Here is a 16774-nt window from a genome sequence, read left to right as displayed (position 1 = left end):
GGGGGAAGAAAGAGAATCAACTGTAATAATCTGAACAATAAAGATTTATTTTTTTAAAAAAAGAGCCTGAGACACAGCACATTCTAGAAGATAAATTGGAGAATTCCTATACATTTCTTAGTGCAGTATCTCAAACTTCACTATTTTAGAGTTAATAAATATAAAGATAAGACAACCTATTCTTTGATATAAATTCTTATATGAAAGTAGATTTTATAAAAGATAATGGTGTTTTCACTTATTTTTCCTAAATTTTAATCTAAGTGGTCAAATATAAATCAAAGGAAAGATACAATATATACAAGTGGCATGTCATTATCATAAAATACTATGACTGATATTAGGCATTTGAGAAGAATTAGAAGCTAAGTTTAACAATTGTGACAAAATTTTATGTAACTTGCGGAGGAGAGTAAATAATTTCTTTGCTTGCTTTGAACGGTCGAAGTTCCAGTATTCTTTTCATAAAGATGTATATGGATTGTGAATAAATTGCTATGTGGTTGCTCTGATCATCTCATGGACTCCTTCAGATCATATTTTCCATGTCATCTATGCTTAATCTTTCTTATCTAAGTCTATGTAGCACTGTACAAAATATTCACTATTCATGGCTAAATTACCCCATCTGCGTTAGACCTAAAAGCATTATTGTGTCATGTCAGAAAAGGACCCAAAGTAATTACAAGCTGGTCCTAGCTCTGTCAACCACCTGAGTCTCAACCATGATAATAAATCCATTTTTGAAAGCAATATCAATTATTGTATTATTAACTCGCACAAACAAAGAAAGCTTAGTTCACTCATTATTTTGATGTTTACAAACAAATCACACCAGTCACATCCAGTTAATTTTAAAGAGTAGGTAAAATTCTCTTTTGTTCTGGTGGTATGGTTCTGTGGGATTTTTGAAGGACTATCCTGGGAAACTATTTTTGTGGGTTTTTGGAGTACATTAAAGCTTCACAAATATGCTCAGATTAGACCCATGAAAAACAACAATAGGTCATATAACCCAAGTGGTTGTCATCTATGATTATTAGATATGTATATACATTTAGATAAGGAGAACATCCATTCTTTGAGACAGGGAACAGAGAAACATTTTCAGTTGACTGATAGGAGTTTCTGACTTATAAAATTAAAAGAAGTTTAAAAATGATTTTAAATAATAATTGTAAGATCTAGCAAAATTGTTTAGGAAAAGTAATAAATGTTTATAATTCTTGAATTGAATATAACTCCTCTCAACAAAAGAAGTTCAGGTTATTTTTTGTTAAATTATTGGGCTTCCATATGAGTAGTGTGTGTTGCTTATTGAACAATGTGAGTTTGTGTTTTTGAATGTATTTTATTTCAATGCTATGTCATCAGATACACAAATATAGTTCAACAGAAATGTGAACAAATATTATCTTAAATACATTTATTTTCCATATACTTGTAGAAATTTTGGGGCTTGATATGTAGACCATGGACCACAATTAGGTTTGGTGTCAAGATTTGTTGATGCTACTCTTAGCCAGAGTTTAACAAATCTCACCTGGATGTATTTATTACATTTTCAAATAATTTTAGCTACCAAACTTTTTAAACTATTGTTCTTGCTTCAGAGGTTGTACTAGGATGGTGAATATACCAGGAATATAGTGTGCTAGACTTTGGAAATAAAAAACTGGTTCTTCATGAGATTCTCAGTGACAAGATTTAGAAATAATGAAATGGTAATTGGTTTTCTTTACTCTCAATTAAGAATGTATCTAAAGGAAGAAGTAAAAAAAAAAGCTATTTCTTTACTCTCAATTAAGAATGTATCTAAAGGAAGAGGTAAAAAAAAAAAGCTATACTTCTTTTTAAAAAAAATGTATTTTATTGATTTTTTACAGAGTGGAAGGGAGAGGGATAGAAAGTTAGAAACATCGATGAGAGAGAAACACCGATCAGCTGCCTCCTGCACACCCCCCACTGGGGATGTGCCCACAACCAAGGTACATGCCCTTGACCGGAATCGAACCCTGGACCCTTGAGTCTGCAGGCCGACGCTCTATCCACTGAGCCAAACCGGTTAGGGCAAAAAACAGCTATACTTCTGTTTCCTAACGGATGCACATTTTAGAATAGGGTTAAAAAATATATGATGAGAGCTGGCTGGCATGGCTCAGAGGTTGGCCATCGATCTATGAATCAGGAGGTCTCAGTTCGATTCCTGGTCAGGGCACATGCCGGGTTGCAGGCTCGATCCCCAATGTGGGGCCTGCCAGAGGCAATGGATCAATGATTCTCTCTCATCATTGATATTTTTATTTCTCTCTCCCTCTCCCTTCCTCTCTAAAATCAATAAAGATATTTAAAAAATAAGACAAGAAAACATAATACTACTTCATGGATTAAAACCCCGAAGAAAAATTATTAATCTACTATGTACTCAGAACTGCAGCATACCAAGATACCCAGAAAAAAAACAAGACACAACTTTTGCTTTTTATCATCTAAATGATGCTTTTCAACATTCTGCTAATCCTTTTAGCAGAAAGAAATGGAAAGGCAAGAACACCTTTGAAACAGTCTGTATCAGACTCTATTTTCTTACTATTGCCCTGTATACTGATGAGCGTATATATACATATTAAAAGCAACACTTTATTGGCCTAGACCAGTGGTCGGCAAACTCATTAGTCAACAGAGCCAAATATCAACAGTACAACGATTGAAATTTCTTTTGAGAGCCAAATTTTTTAAACTTAAACTATATAGGTAGGTACATTGTTATTAACTTAATTAGGGTACTCCTAAGGCTTAGGAAGAGCCACACTCAAGGGGCCAAAGAGCAGCATGTGGCTCCTGAGTCGCGGTTTGCCGAGCCGTGGTTTTCCAGCCACTGACCTAGACAAAAAGCACTTATGATCCTTTTCTAGTCTTTCTATTGTTTTCTTTAAAGATAAAAATTAGTTGCTAAGTGAGGGACAGACATCCTTGGAATTTCTATTCTGAATTTAGAGCAAAATCAAAACCAGATTTTGTTCTCTCCTTTTCTTGTTTATTTCTTGGGTTGGTAGCAGACCTTGGTGTTTTCTTTGGCTGCAAAGCTAGGTGGGTGGGTTCATCTCTGGGAGCCTGTAGCAGCTCAAGCCTCCTACTCTATGTGCCTGGTTCCTTGGGCTTTGCATTCTTCTTCACAAGTGGGAGGACAGCCAGTGAAAGAGGCCAGGAAGCAATGCAGAGACAGGAGGAAAAAGGCACCTGGGGCCAGAAACATGTTTAAGTTTGTAGGTCTAGAAGACAACACGTTTCAGAGAATGATCGAACAACTTGCTTTTAATGTCTTGAGTCATAAGATGTAACTTGCAATATCTATGCAAGAGACAAAAGCCTAGATCAACAATCCTTTCTGGCTACCCGGTTCTTCCCCTTTTCTCTCTATACTTCTATTTACTTTTTTTGTTTGTTTTTGGAAACCTGTTTGAATGTGTTTGAGAACCCAAAATGTGAGGCATCCTAACACTCGGGCCTATTTGCCCTTTTGTTTAAGGTATGTAAGCTCATAGGGCAGAATCCTCACATTGCTGCTTTTGCAATGCTCATAGCTAAAGAATAGTCATCCCCATGTTTTGCTGTCAGCTGATGCCAAAATTAGATGACCACAAGAATATCATACAGGAAAGACTCAGGCCTTAATCTAATATTTTAAAACAAGGCAGCTGTCACTAGCAGTTTTTTTAAAATAAAGAATTATGAGATTTTATGCTTTATTTCTTTCCTGGAATGATTTTATTATTGACAACAGACTTGGCATTTAACCTTAATGATAAGACAGAGAAAAGATGCAGGAGATTTATGGTCTTCAGTTTCCCTGCTATTTTTTGTTCATCTTCATGGGCAGGGAAGATGAATACCTCTACCAGGTAGAAGCAGAGGACTCCCACGGCCCTTATAATGGCAATGAAGGTAGAATGGATGCCCCTTTTGGTTAAAGTAGATAATATTTTGAGGAGGAAAATAAATGATTAGAATCACCAGTGCATAATTTCATTTCTTATTACCCAACCCATCTTATTTCCTTCTCTTTTTGAGACATCACTCCTCACTTTAAGAATCAGCATTTCAAAAATCATTTCAAGTAAGTGCAAGAATAAGAAAACCTTAGCCTAACAATCCCAAGAAGTTTCTCTGAACCAATGACTTCTTAGTTTCACTGTTCTTCAGTTCTCTTTCCTAGCCCACATCTTTCAAGCATCTTTCCTGCTGCTCCAGTTTCTTTTCTGTGTTTCTTTCTTAGTGACCTTGGGGCAACATCTTTAGTCATGGAAGAGGAGAAACCAATGGGACTTATAAGAAAATCTACACTAATAAAAGAGAAACATGGTAATTGGCGTACGACCGCTACCCTTTTCATTGGCTAATCACATCACTCCTCACTTTAAGAATCAGCATTTCAAAAATCATTTCAAGTAAGTGCAAGAATAAGAAAACTTTAGCCTAACAATCCCAAGAAGTTTCTCTGGACCAATGACTTCTTAGTTTACTGTTCTTCAGTTCTCTTTCCTAGCCCACATCTTTCAAGCATCTTTCCTTCTGCTCCAGTTTCTTTTCTGTGTTTCTTTCTTAGTGACCTTGGGGCAACATCTTTGGTCATGGAAGAGGAGAAACCAATGGGACTTATAAGAAAATATATAAATAAAAGGAAAACAATTGGCCATAAAGGGTAAGATCAAGATGCAGTGTAGGGAAAACCAGTGTCCTAGTGGACCAGAGTGGTCTTTTACTACTGTTGCCCACCCTGGATTCACAGATGAGAAAGACAGGATCCCTGTCCATGAGCTTCTCAGGGGCATCTGGGTACTGAATTGTAGTCAGGCTAAGGCTGCTATAACACAGAAAAGAGAACTTCTCCCTAAGATAGTGGTTCCAGCTTCTACAACAGACACTTTGAGAATGCCTGGCATTGGCTGGCAACACATGCAGCTTGAATCTTAGCCTGACAGTAAAGATGAAGTGGCTTCTCAGAGTAGAATTTCCACTACAGAGAATGTGGGATCCCCTGGGTTGAGGAATTAAAGGCAAATTGCCTATGACCTGTTAGTTGGTGATCTGCTGGGAACTCTGTTTCATCTACATTGCTAATTAAAGCCCAAATTAAACTCAGTCAAATGTTCATATGAAATGCCTCACCAGAATGAATTTACAAATTCCATAAGCTCAAAGGAGTCTCATGTGTAAATCCGTAACTCAAATGTCTGACCCTCTCTATATCCACTTTCCTTCAAGAGTCCTGGTACCTCACCAGAATGAATTTACAAATTCCATAAGCTCAAAAGGAGTCTCATGTGTAAATCTGTAACTCAAATGTCTGACTCTCTTTATATCCACTTTCCTTCAAGAGTCCTGATGAAGAGGTTATGCATCTTCAATGCATAGAGAGCAACTTGCCTGGATTGTTAATTTTCCTCTTAGTGAATTGCATAGGGAAAATCAGAATCTATCCAATTGAATGTGTATGTAAATATATGGGATGCCTACACAATTTGAAGAGGAAGTCTTCAGTGATGACCAGTTTTTATTCTGAAAACAGAGAATGGGAACACTGAAAAAGTTGCCACTTTGGTTAAGATGATAAGTTTGGCTGCAGGAATATTGAATTTAAAGTGCTAGGAAAAATAGAAAATGAGACCTGGATTCCAAGAATAAGGTAAAGATTGGAGGTTAAAAAAATAAGGGACATGAGCATTAAAAAGACCATTGAAATGTGGTGATAAATTAAGTCAGTGTGAGAAAATACAAGGTGAGAAGAGGAACTGAGATGCTCCCAAGACTGCAACCATCATGGATACTGAGAAGCCCACTGCCTATTGTGAGCTCATTTTCTCCATTCCTAATATGGGGCGTGACAACTTCCTCAGAGCATGAGGATTCACCAGTAGAAATCTTCTATAAAATGACTCCCTAACCTGCTTGGTGTCTTTCCACCCATCACAGGCCAAAACATCTTCCCAGGCAATCAGAACATCTCACAAAATAATGCAGGAGAAGACAAGCCAGTAAAGGGTGGTATCCTTGTTACTCTTCTCCCAGTCCTATTAAAGGCTTATTTATAATACACAAGATAGAGGAGCAGAGAGTCCTCCGTGCCACCCTGGCAAGGATCCAATTGGCCCATCTCAATACATTGAATGCCTTTACTTCAAAATTCCCTGCCTATCCTCTTTATACTACTCCAGTGAGCCTACATCTGGTGGCAGAAATTGGAAGATAGGTTTCCAGGAAAACTTACCCTGGGGTCTCTCTCCAGCAGCTGCTTGTGGTGTAGGCTGCGTTTTCTCCTGGCCTTTGCAAGGCCATTGTGATAAAAGTGGTACAGGCCTTCAGTGAAAGGGAGCTGTGAAGAGTCAAACAGACACACGAAATGGTTAGCTTCCAAGGGTGGCCCCAGAACAGGGACATCAAAGCTGGAGCTGCATGTTGAGGCTCCATAGGATAGAAGTTTTTATGAGAAAACCACTGACAACCCTCAGAAATAGAGGACCATTCAGACTTGGTCCTCTATTTCCCTTTCACTGTACTCCTTCCCCCTTTTCTCTCTTTTCTTGCATAGTACCTATTACCTTTCCCCTCCACAAATACCTTCTATTCTGTCCTCCATTTCTTTAGTTTCTACCCATCTTTCAATTTTCTGTTGTCTTCCATGGAGCCTTGCCTTTATATTCATACCTACACCAACTTCTCCATTCTCCTCTCAGACTAGTGTTTATACTTCATACTGGGTTGCTCCAGCATTGTGTTATGACCTAGTTCTGTCTTCACAGCTAGATTATCTGTCTTATGTCTTTGACTTTCTCTGTGACCCCTTGATGCCTCCATCATGCTGGGCACGGTGTAACCATATAAATCTAGTAGTACCTGCTGGATGACAGGCCAGGTTTCCCTCTACCTCCCTTTCCTAAAGATCCTTGGCATTAGATATGAGTGTCAGATCTAGTTAGAGAAACCACAATAGTAAGAGCTTGTCTGGGACTCAGGGCCTATAAAAATCTAGGAGAACCTAAAGAGAACTGTCACTGGTTCTATGATTCAAGGAAATTTGGTGAGGGAAATCTTGACCTAGGAATTAGGAGACCTGGATATGGCTCATGTCTATTATCATCTAACATTAGGCAAGTCATTTCCCCTCTAGGGATATTTTTCTCTCCTCCTTTATGAAAATGGAGCCTCAAAATTCCCTGATCTCTCCCCTTTCTCCATATATCTTCATATTTATAAAAATATGTTGTTTGTAGCTCTTAAATTGATCAAGAAATTTAATCAAACCCTCAAAAATTATAGCCCAAATCATGGACATATATGCATTTCTCTGGAGCTATGACACATGGTTTTCATAAGATTCTCAAGGGGTTCTTGAACCAAAAGCATTTCACTACTCTAAGTGTTTGTTATTGAAACTTTTAAGTATGTACGTTGCCACCTATGATTTGGAAGAAAAGGGAAGGGGATGTGGATGCTTTGAACTAAGGTTTTACCAATGTAGGTGGAGTCAATTTGAGATCTTTAGATCAAGCATATCCCAATATACACACAGAGACCCTTATCAAAGAGTAAATAAAATCTTATTGATTCAGTCTTTAAGGAAATCTCAGTTCAATAATTAGTTGACCACAAAGCTAATAAGCAGAGATTGAGTGGTACGTTATAGGAAGTCACTAAAAAACAAAACAAAACAAAACAAAAATACAGCAATAGCCACAATAGCAAAAACAGTAAACCCAGAGAGTATACTCTCTCTCTCTCTCTCTCTCTCTCTCTCTCTCTCTCTCTCACACACACACACACACACACACACACACTTGGAGAACAGGTGATTCCAATGTCCAGGGTTGCCACATTGTATTACTTAAAATGTCCAGTTTGAAAAAAATTATGAGACACACACACACACACACACAAAATGAACATATGACCCATACATATGGAAAAAAGCAGTAAATAAAAACTTTCTGAGGAAGCTCAGATGTTGGACTTCCTAGACAAAGACTTTAAATCAGCTCTTATAAATATATTAAAAAAACACTAAAGAACCCATGTCTAAAGAGAAGGAAAATATTAGGTGATATGTTAGCAAATAGAGATTGTTAATGAAGAGATAGATATTATTTAAAAAGAACTAAATAGAAATTTTAGGGCTAAAAGTATAATAATTGAAATAACTTTTTAAATGGAGGGTTTCAATAGCAGATTTAAGTTGGCAGAAGAATCAGCATACATAAAGATAAGTCAATTGGGATTATTCAGTATGAGAAATAGAAAAAGAGAATAAAGGAAAATGAATAGTTTTGTGAGACACTATCAAGGATACTGACATAAACATAATGGGAGTCTCAGAAGGATAAGAAAGAGAAAGCAACGATACTTAGGTATGTTGTACTATTCAGATTTTTATAATGATCTGGCCCTCTAGCAACTTCAGCGGGAAATTATAGCTAATTTGTCTACAAACGTCAGGTGGTCATAATATTCTGGCCACTCAGTGTATATTTTAGATTCAAATATATAAATAAGTTGGAAGTAGAGGGATGTATATACATATCCCTCTACTTATAAATAAACATAACCATAAGTAAGGAGGACCCACTACAACTATATTTGACAAAAATAATTTTAAGGAAAAAATTGTTACTATATAGACAAGTACTGACTTTTTATGACAATGAAAGCATTAATCCGTAGTAAAGAGAAAGAAATGTAAACATATATGCATCTGGTTACAAAGCCCCCAAATACATAAAACAAAATCTGACATAATTGAAGAGAAAAATATGACAATTCATCACTAATAGTTGGAGATGTAAGCTAATTTTCAACAATGTATGGAACAAACAGGCAGATCAAAAAGTAAGTTGGATACTTAAATAAAACTATAAACCAATTAGACTTACAGATAGACCATTTTACCCCAAAACATCAGAATACATATACTTATCAAGTACTTGTGAAACTTGTTTTCTTTTTTTTTAAGATGAATCATATTTCAGGCCATAAAACAAGTCTCAATAAATTAAAAGGAGTAAACTAACAAAGTATGTTATCTAATAATTTCTAATTACATTAAAAATTAATAGCAGATAAATTTGGAAATTCAGAAATAATGTAAAAATTAACATACTTTTAGATAATCAATGAGTCAAAGAAGAAATCACATTGAATATTAGAAAATACTTTGAGTTTCATGAACACAAAAACACAGAATCAAAACTTATAGAATGCTGTTAAAGTAATGGTTAGAGAGAAACTCATAGCTGTAAATGCCCATAAAAGGAGAAAATCTCAAATCAATAACCTAACTTTGAGCCTTATGAAACTAGAAAAAGAAGAACAAACTAAATCCAAAGCAAACAAGCAAGGAAATCAGAGAAACTGGAAGATTCAAGTTGTAACAAATGAAATAGAAAATAGAAAAATAATAGAGAAAATTAAAAACCAAAAGTTATTCTTTGAAAAGTTCAATAAAATTGATAAACATCTAGAAATACTGACCAAGAAGAGAGAAGACTCAAATGAGTAAACACAGTAATGAAAGAGGAGATATTACTAACCACCCACAGAAATACTTTAGGGAGTACTAAAAATAATTGTATGACAACAAATTAGATAAAATTGGTGAAATAAATAAACTCCTAGAAAGACATAAATTTCCAAAATAGATTCAGAGGATAAAATATTTGAATAAGTAAAGAGATTGAATTGATAATTTAAATACTTTCTGCAAAATAAAACCCAAGGCCCAGATGACTTTACCAGTGAATTCTAACAAATGTTGACAGAATTTATACCAATTCCTCATAAAATCTTCCCCAAAATGGGAGATGATGGAATACATCCTTGTTCATTTACTGAGGCTAATATTACCCTGATACAAGAACCAGACAAAGATATCACACATAAAATGAGAAAATTACAAATATAGACCAAAAAATCTTCATCAAAATATGAGCAAACTGAATCCAGCAACATATAAAGAGGGTTATGCACCATGACCAAGTTAAATTTATCCCAGGAATGCAAAGTCGTTTTAATAGTTGAAGATCAATGAATCTAATAACCACATCAGTAGAATAAAGGACAAAACCACATGATTATTTCAATAAAGGCAGAAAAAACATTTGACAAGATCTAACACTTTTATGATAAAAAATTCAAAAAACAGAATGAAAGGGAATATCTTCTATCTGATAAATGTGTCTAAAAATTCACAGCTAACCTATTTAATGGTGAAAGGCTGAATGCTTTCCCCTTAAGATCAGAACAAGACAAGGATGTCTGCTCTTGCCACTTCTATTCAACAGTGTACTGGAGGTTCTTGCCAGGACAGTTAGGAAAGAAAAAAGGAAATAAAGGCATCCACATTGAAAAGGGAGGAAACTTATCTCTATCTGCAGAAGACGTTATCTTGTTCATAGAAATTCCCGAGAAAAAATGTTAGGGGCAGAAATAGAATAGTGGGGACTAGCTATAGTTATCAGAAATATTAATCATGCTCTGTGAAATATTAATTATACTGTAACTGTGACTGTTCTGATGAGAGACAGCACATTCTGACCTAGCTGAGAGTAGTACGCCCTGGGACATGGGAGTTAACCTGGGAATGCAGTCCATGCTCCTTTGTGGAGAACTGCCTATCATCATGGAAAGATTAGCAACCTTGTTACTAAAACAATCTGGTGTGGAGGCGCACTCCCTTTGTGACCCCCAAGCCTGCATTACCTGCAACCATTATCCCTTGCCTACTTCCCCTGTTTGTAATTCCTGCTTTCCCATGTAATCTTTGTCCTTCTACCCAATATAAGCAGCTGGCTTATGGGGAGGAAGGGGGTAGAGCAGATTTTCGTGGATGACCTGCTGATCTCCTATACTGTTAGCATGATTGGCATAAATACTCATATATGATTCAACCTTGTCTCTGCTTAATTGGCTCAAGTAGTGACAGGCAGCCTGGACCCATTAGTTGTCTGGTTTCATGTCTTTTGTGCATTTTTCCATTCCTTCTCATAAGTCAGGCACTGTATTTGATGCTAGAGAGACAAACATAAATATGAAATGTTTCAGCCTGCAAATAGCTCATACTCTGCTGGAGAAATCGGATTTGCACACCGCAGCAAATTAATGGTGCTCTGTGATACAGTGGTTTAAGGGCATGAGTTCTAAAATCAGACTGCCTGGTTCTAATTTCTGGCTCTCCCATTTAATAGCTGTGTGACCTTGGGCAAATTATTGAACTCCTCTTTCTGGGCCTCAGTTTATTCACTTTATAAAGCCATTCCTTCTCATCATGACAATTAAGTAGGATAATGCTTAGAAAGAGTTTAAAATAATGCCTGGCACATAGTGAGCACTCATGTTTATCCTTAGAGTACAGTGTGCTATAACACACTTAGGGACAAGGGGCCATTGGGACACAACAAAGTATTATTTCAGTCAGAAGGACTATGTGGGGAATGTTTCATGAAATTTCTGGAGAAAGGGAAAGGTATTCATACAAAAGGAATCTTTTTCCTTTTATATCAAAGTATATATTTATTTCCCTGATGTTTCAACTTTGTAGGGTATGGTTATTTAGAAAACATAGGCACACGTTTTCTGAGACTTCTTCCATCCATCAAGTGATGAAGCTCATGATTCCAACCCTTGAATCTGGGGAATGTGACGGCTTCAGTTAAAAGTGTGATGAAAGTGATGTCATGTGACTTCTAAGGCTAGATCATAAGAGGTCATGCAAATTCTGCTGGGAACAGCAAAAGGTCTATATTTAAGTTCTGACTTGCCATTTAAGAAGTTCAACTACTTAGGCTGCCATTGAAACAGGAGTTTTGGGGGGTGAAAAAAGACAGGTTTTAGGAAATTTTAGAAATTTTGGAAATTAAGGAGACCATGGGGGAAGCACAGGGCTACAGAGCAGCAGAAAGTATATTTCCATAGAATAGGGAAGCTGAAAAGCTGCAACAGCTACATTTCCATAGAATGAGGGAGCTGGGAACAGCAAAAGGTCTATATTTACAAAATAAAGAGAAGGAAGCCCTTCATCCAGAAGGAGAAGAAGAAAGCCCAAAGGGAATAGGAAAACAATAAGGAAGGGGTGGGGGGAGAACTTTACATGTCCCATGCGAGGTTTGACCTTTGAGCCTAGGAGTTACTGTAGTAACCAGTCTAGGGGAATAGTGACCAGAGGGGATATTAAGGCACCAGGATCTGCAGCCTTATAAGCCATAGGGAAAAAGAACTCAGGGGGATCCTTTCCCCCTCCCCACGTGGGAGTCCATTCTGTGGGACTCTTTCCCTCTCCCCACATGGGTGTCTGTACTTGTTCTTCAATAAATCTCTACCATTGCTATACTACCCTCTGTCCGTGGATTCATTCTTCGACTCCAATGGACAAAGAATCCGGGCTCCAGTCCAAAAATTCCATTTCATCATGTTAGGAGAAAGCCCTAAGCAACATTGGAAACCATGTGTACTACTTTGGTTGACAATGTTGGCTGGGCAAAGTCTTCCAGTCATCCCATTTCACGTGCTAAATATATGAATGAAGACTTCTGTCATTCCAGTCATTCTTCAACTACTGTGTCTTCTTCAAAACCAAGTTCCCATGTAGACCACTTTGCCCTGTTTAAATTTATAATCCCAAACTCATGAGCATAATAAAATGGTTGGTTTATACTAAGATTTAGGTTGCTTTGTTACTCAGCAGTGCATAACAGGAACAAATAACTAACTGGAAAAATAAAAAGTTTTATTCCTTTAGCTTTCAGGGTTGTCTAAACTTGAAATTCTACAATAATATTAGTTCTATCTGTCCAGCTTGGAGAAGCTCAGAGAGTGGCCCTTAAGGGACATTCCTGGCACAAGGGGAAGAGGCCTGGGCCAGAGGAGTAGATACTGGATGAACTACAAGGGCACAGCAAGCTTGGCCGGGGGTCTGGTGTGTGAATACAGATCTTTGAACATTGCAGCTTTGTGATTTAGTTTCTGTTCATTCGAAACCACATTCTCTAGGACAAAGTAAACATAAATATTTCATGTATATTTTCCAAGGCAGTGGATCTTGAGTGTTTTTTCTGTTTAATCCTGCTGATATACTCAGGGTAACGTTAAGATTTGATCAAAAAAAAGAGGGAGGGAAGTAAGAACGGCGAAAAAACGAAAATGTAACTATGCTGACCTTTTGCTCTCTAAAGACTTGAGCCTCAGACCACTGTCAGGTGGGGTGAACTTGCAATTTTCTTTCATATTGTGGAGGGCAAGATAGATCTGGGAATTTTTAAAACTAGAAAGAAACTGTGAAGTTATCAAGCGCCAGTGAGCATTGGAGAAACATTATTCTGGTTTGTTTTACCGATTTTTTCGAAATGAAATTTGAACAGAGGCAAAGGAAAACTCTTCCTTATGTTATAGGATAATGAAAAGCCAGGAACATTCCAGGACAAGTGGAATAGGGAAACTGAGGCAGGAAAATTAAACAAAGCCAAAAAGTTTCTCAGGCCACTTACAGCAGAACCTTATCTTGAGAACAAAGAGTTAAAACCTCTCCTTCTCACAAAATAATTCAGGAGGAGAGGGGGAAAGGGAGAGGGAGAAAAAGAGGAGGTATCTGCATTCAAATAATATAAACTATTTAGGGCAAATCATCCTGAAGCTGTTGAAACAGCAGGAAGGAGGGGGAAGATGAGGGCCGTCTATCTCATCCCTTTGTTAAACAGTGAAGCCAGTAGTCTTGGGTTTGTCAAGATAAAGTTGCCAGGTGCTTCTCATAAATTGTGGAAAAACCATAATAAAGAAAAGGGGGACCTTCAGAGTTAATCTGTACCAGGATATCTAGCAAGGAATTTAAAAAAAAAACACAAAACCTTATAGACAGGAGGGTATATAAAGCAGAAACCCTCCACCCCACTTGCTCTTCAGACTAGCTGAGAGCCTGTCTGTGCTTCATAAGCCAGACGTACAGATTTACTTGCCTTGCTTCTTGAAGAAATGTGCCTGCTTTAATTTTTAAATAACTTCACTTTAATTTTTAAAATAAATTCACTTTAAATAAATTCATAACACAAATATTATCTGAAGTCTCTCATTTAAATTCACTTAAATAAGAAGACAGGAATCGAGGTTGGGGATAGTCCTCTCCTACTGACTCTCTGATAGCCCCTCTCTGGTGTCTGTGAGAGGTGCCTGTCACAGCTCTGTTTTCTGTCTCTATGAATCTGGGAACCCTAGGTACCTCTTATAAGTGGAATCATACAATGTTCTTTTTGTGACTGGCTTATTTCACTCAGCCATATATCTTCAAGGTTCATCCATATGTAGTATTGTTAGAATTCCCTTCCCTTTTAATACTGGATAATATTCCACTGTATGTATATATCACATTTGTTTATCCATTAAACTATTGATGGGCACTTGGGTTTCCTTTACCTTTTGGCTATTATGAACAATGCTGCTGTGAACATGGGTGTACTTGTATGCTATTTTTGCAGCATATTTGTAAGTCTAATAGTGTTTCCAAATTGAAAGTTTAAAAATGTAAAAATATTTTAAAAATTAAAATGGAATGTCCTTAAGAGGTCATCCCCTATACTACTGTTTGAAATTCTCTGCTATTTAGATAGTCCCTTATTCTGTAAAGTCAACTCTGCTATTTTTAAACAGTCCCTTATTCTGAAAAACTAACTTTGCTTTCTAGCCTGCTTGTATAATGAAGAAGATAAACTTAGCTGTCTGACCTTGTAGGTCAAGAGACTAGATACGCCCATACTCTCATGCCATGCCAGATGCATGTTTTAATTGGATAGAACTGTGTTGTTTTCAAGACCACAAGCTTCCAGTGAGATAACTACTAAGCACACATAGGGCTGCCTCTTTAATAAAAAGAAAATTTCTGCTTGTTGCGAGGCTCAGAATTTGAAAGACATTCAGTGGACCTCCACCTCTCTAAAGCTTTGTTTGGTTCTTCTCCGTTCTTCTGCAACAAACTGGCTGATCATAGATTTAGAAGATTAACCTGTAGGTACTGGTTATTTTTCTGAGTCCTCTTTGCCTCTTGTCTTTGGAGTGTAGATCCCAAATCTGCTGCTCTCTGAGGACCTGAGAAGCTACTGCCTGAGAAGATCATTGTCCAAGCATGAGACCCACCACAGGCAGGGAAAGAAAGATACTGGGAGACTTACAGTGGTGTAGGGTACTTCCTGCCAACACTGACCTCAGTGATGTAAAGCTCATCAAGTTTCTTAAGGGTAATGCTAATCTCACAAATAGAAAAGACATTAAAAATAGTCTTAAGACCCCAAACACTCATCTGTCTATTCCAGTTAGAAACAAAGCTCTCAGATATGTCAACATTTTATCTAGTTTCAAATGTTTTCTTCATTTAAACACACACACCTTTTCTTTTATCCCATCACCTTTTTCTCTTAAGGCAAACTATGCATGGTTCTAGAATGAAGGAGATAAAAGGAAGTGAAAAGAAGAATTTACAGCAAAAGGTTCAGGCTGAGTGACAGTATAATAATGTTGCTAAATCAGACTTGCAGAGTTTTTAGAAATTCTCATTATGCCATAAAATTTTATGGATCCCAGCAGCACTCCTCATTGCCTCTCTTCATTCCCTATTGCTTCCTTTTCCCACTGATAATCATAGCTCCAAGCTAAAGTTCCTTTCTGAACCCACAGGGTCCCTTTCCTCAACAGCAGGGAGCTCCAGGGAACTGGCAACCAACTGTAAACAGATAAGGTGCATCCTTGTGGAGCCCATTTCCTGCTTCCCTATAGATTAGAGTTCTTTTCCCTTAGGCAATCCCTGGATGCTCCAGAGATGTGTGATCATGGCCTCCACCCCAAAGTTTGTGCCTTTAAGCATTTACTTGTTTCAGGAGAACCCACTGCTGCTTACAGAGTCTCCAATGGGTACAGCATCTCCAAATAGTTAAGACTCTCAAGTTCAGAACCATTGCTTTCCCTTTGGCAGCTTTCTTTGCATTTATTCATTGTGCTGGTTTTCAGGCCTAGTTGCAAGTTTAGTCTGATTGAACATTAGACATCATTCCATGTATAAAGATCTTTATAATTTTATTTTCAAGAGGAGATGCTATCAAGAGGTTTAAGGGATAAAAACTGGAAAACAAAACAATACATCAAGGATTAAAAATTGGCTCAGCTGATAATTGCTTGTCAATTTCATTTTGGGTTCTGCATTTTACAGATGGGATAGGCTTTGCATTTTACTGACATTTCTCAAGACCGTTCTTGATTTCCCTGAATTACTCGAACTCATTTTTGAGTGAGGAACTGCGCTCTGCACTAAGAAGCGGGGAAAGGGAACCTGGGGGGCCTCAAGCTCTGCTCTACGGGAATTTACAAGCCTATGAGGAAACACACTAACAAAAAAAACTATATTGTGCAATTGACAGAAACATATAACATTACAAAAACAAAGGATAGAAGAGATCATGGCTGTGAATTAGTCAGAGGGAAGTATGGAAAGGAGAGTAGGAGAGAGGGATAGGCTGAGAACTTCTATGGGGAGAGGCACAGTCATTCAGTGTGATTTAGATAGAGTATTATGTGGATGAAAAGGGGCCACATGCTAACCTGATTAACTCAGGGAAGGCCTGTGTGGCAGCCTTGCAAACTCAGAGACCAACAGTAACCACAAATGATGATCTGAAATTAAAAATTTTTAAATTAAAAAGCAGTTTACAGTAGGTAGTCATGTCCTAGGCTGGTATCTTCCCTGACAAATATC

At 37.3% G+C, this 16774-nt stretch overlaps 1 protein-coding gene across 1 annotated transcript in view; it reads right to left on the bottom strand.

Annotated features, from left to right (window-relative positions):
* The window catches only part of PCSK2 (proprotein convertase subtilisin/kexin type 2), a 271929-nt gene that overhangs the window by 223136 nt on the left and 32019 nt on the right, over positions 1-16774 (bottom strand). The window contains exon 2 of the mRNA XM_005860583.2: positions 6269-6373. Within this exon, the coding sequence (XP_005860645.1) occupies positions 6269-6373 (105 nt within the window). The remainder of the gene's footprint in view (positions 1-6268; positions 6374-16774) is intronic.

Source organism: Myotis brandtii, unplaced genomic scaffold (genome assembly GCF_000412655.1).
Source record: "Myotis brandtii unplaced genomic scaffold, ASM41265v1 scaffold137, whole genome shotgun sequence".
In the NCBI taxonomy this organism is placed as follows: domain Eukaryota; kingdom Metazoa; phylum Chordata; class Mammalia; order Chiroptera; family Vespertilionidae; genus Myotis; species Myotis brandtii.
Note: the sequence above shows the minus strand (reverse complement) of the source record. Positions and strands in the feature narration are given on the sequence as shown.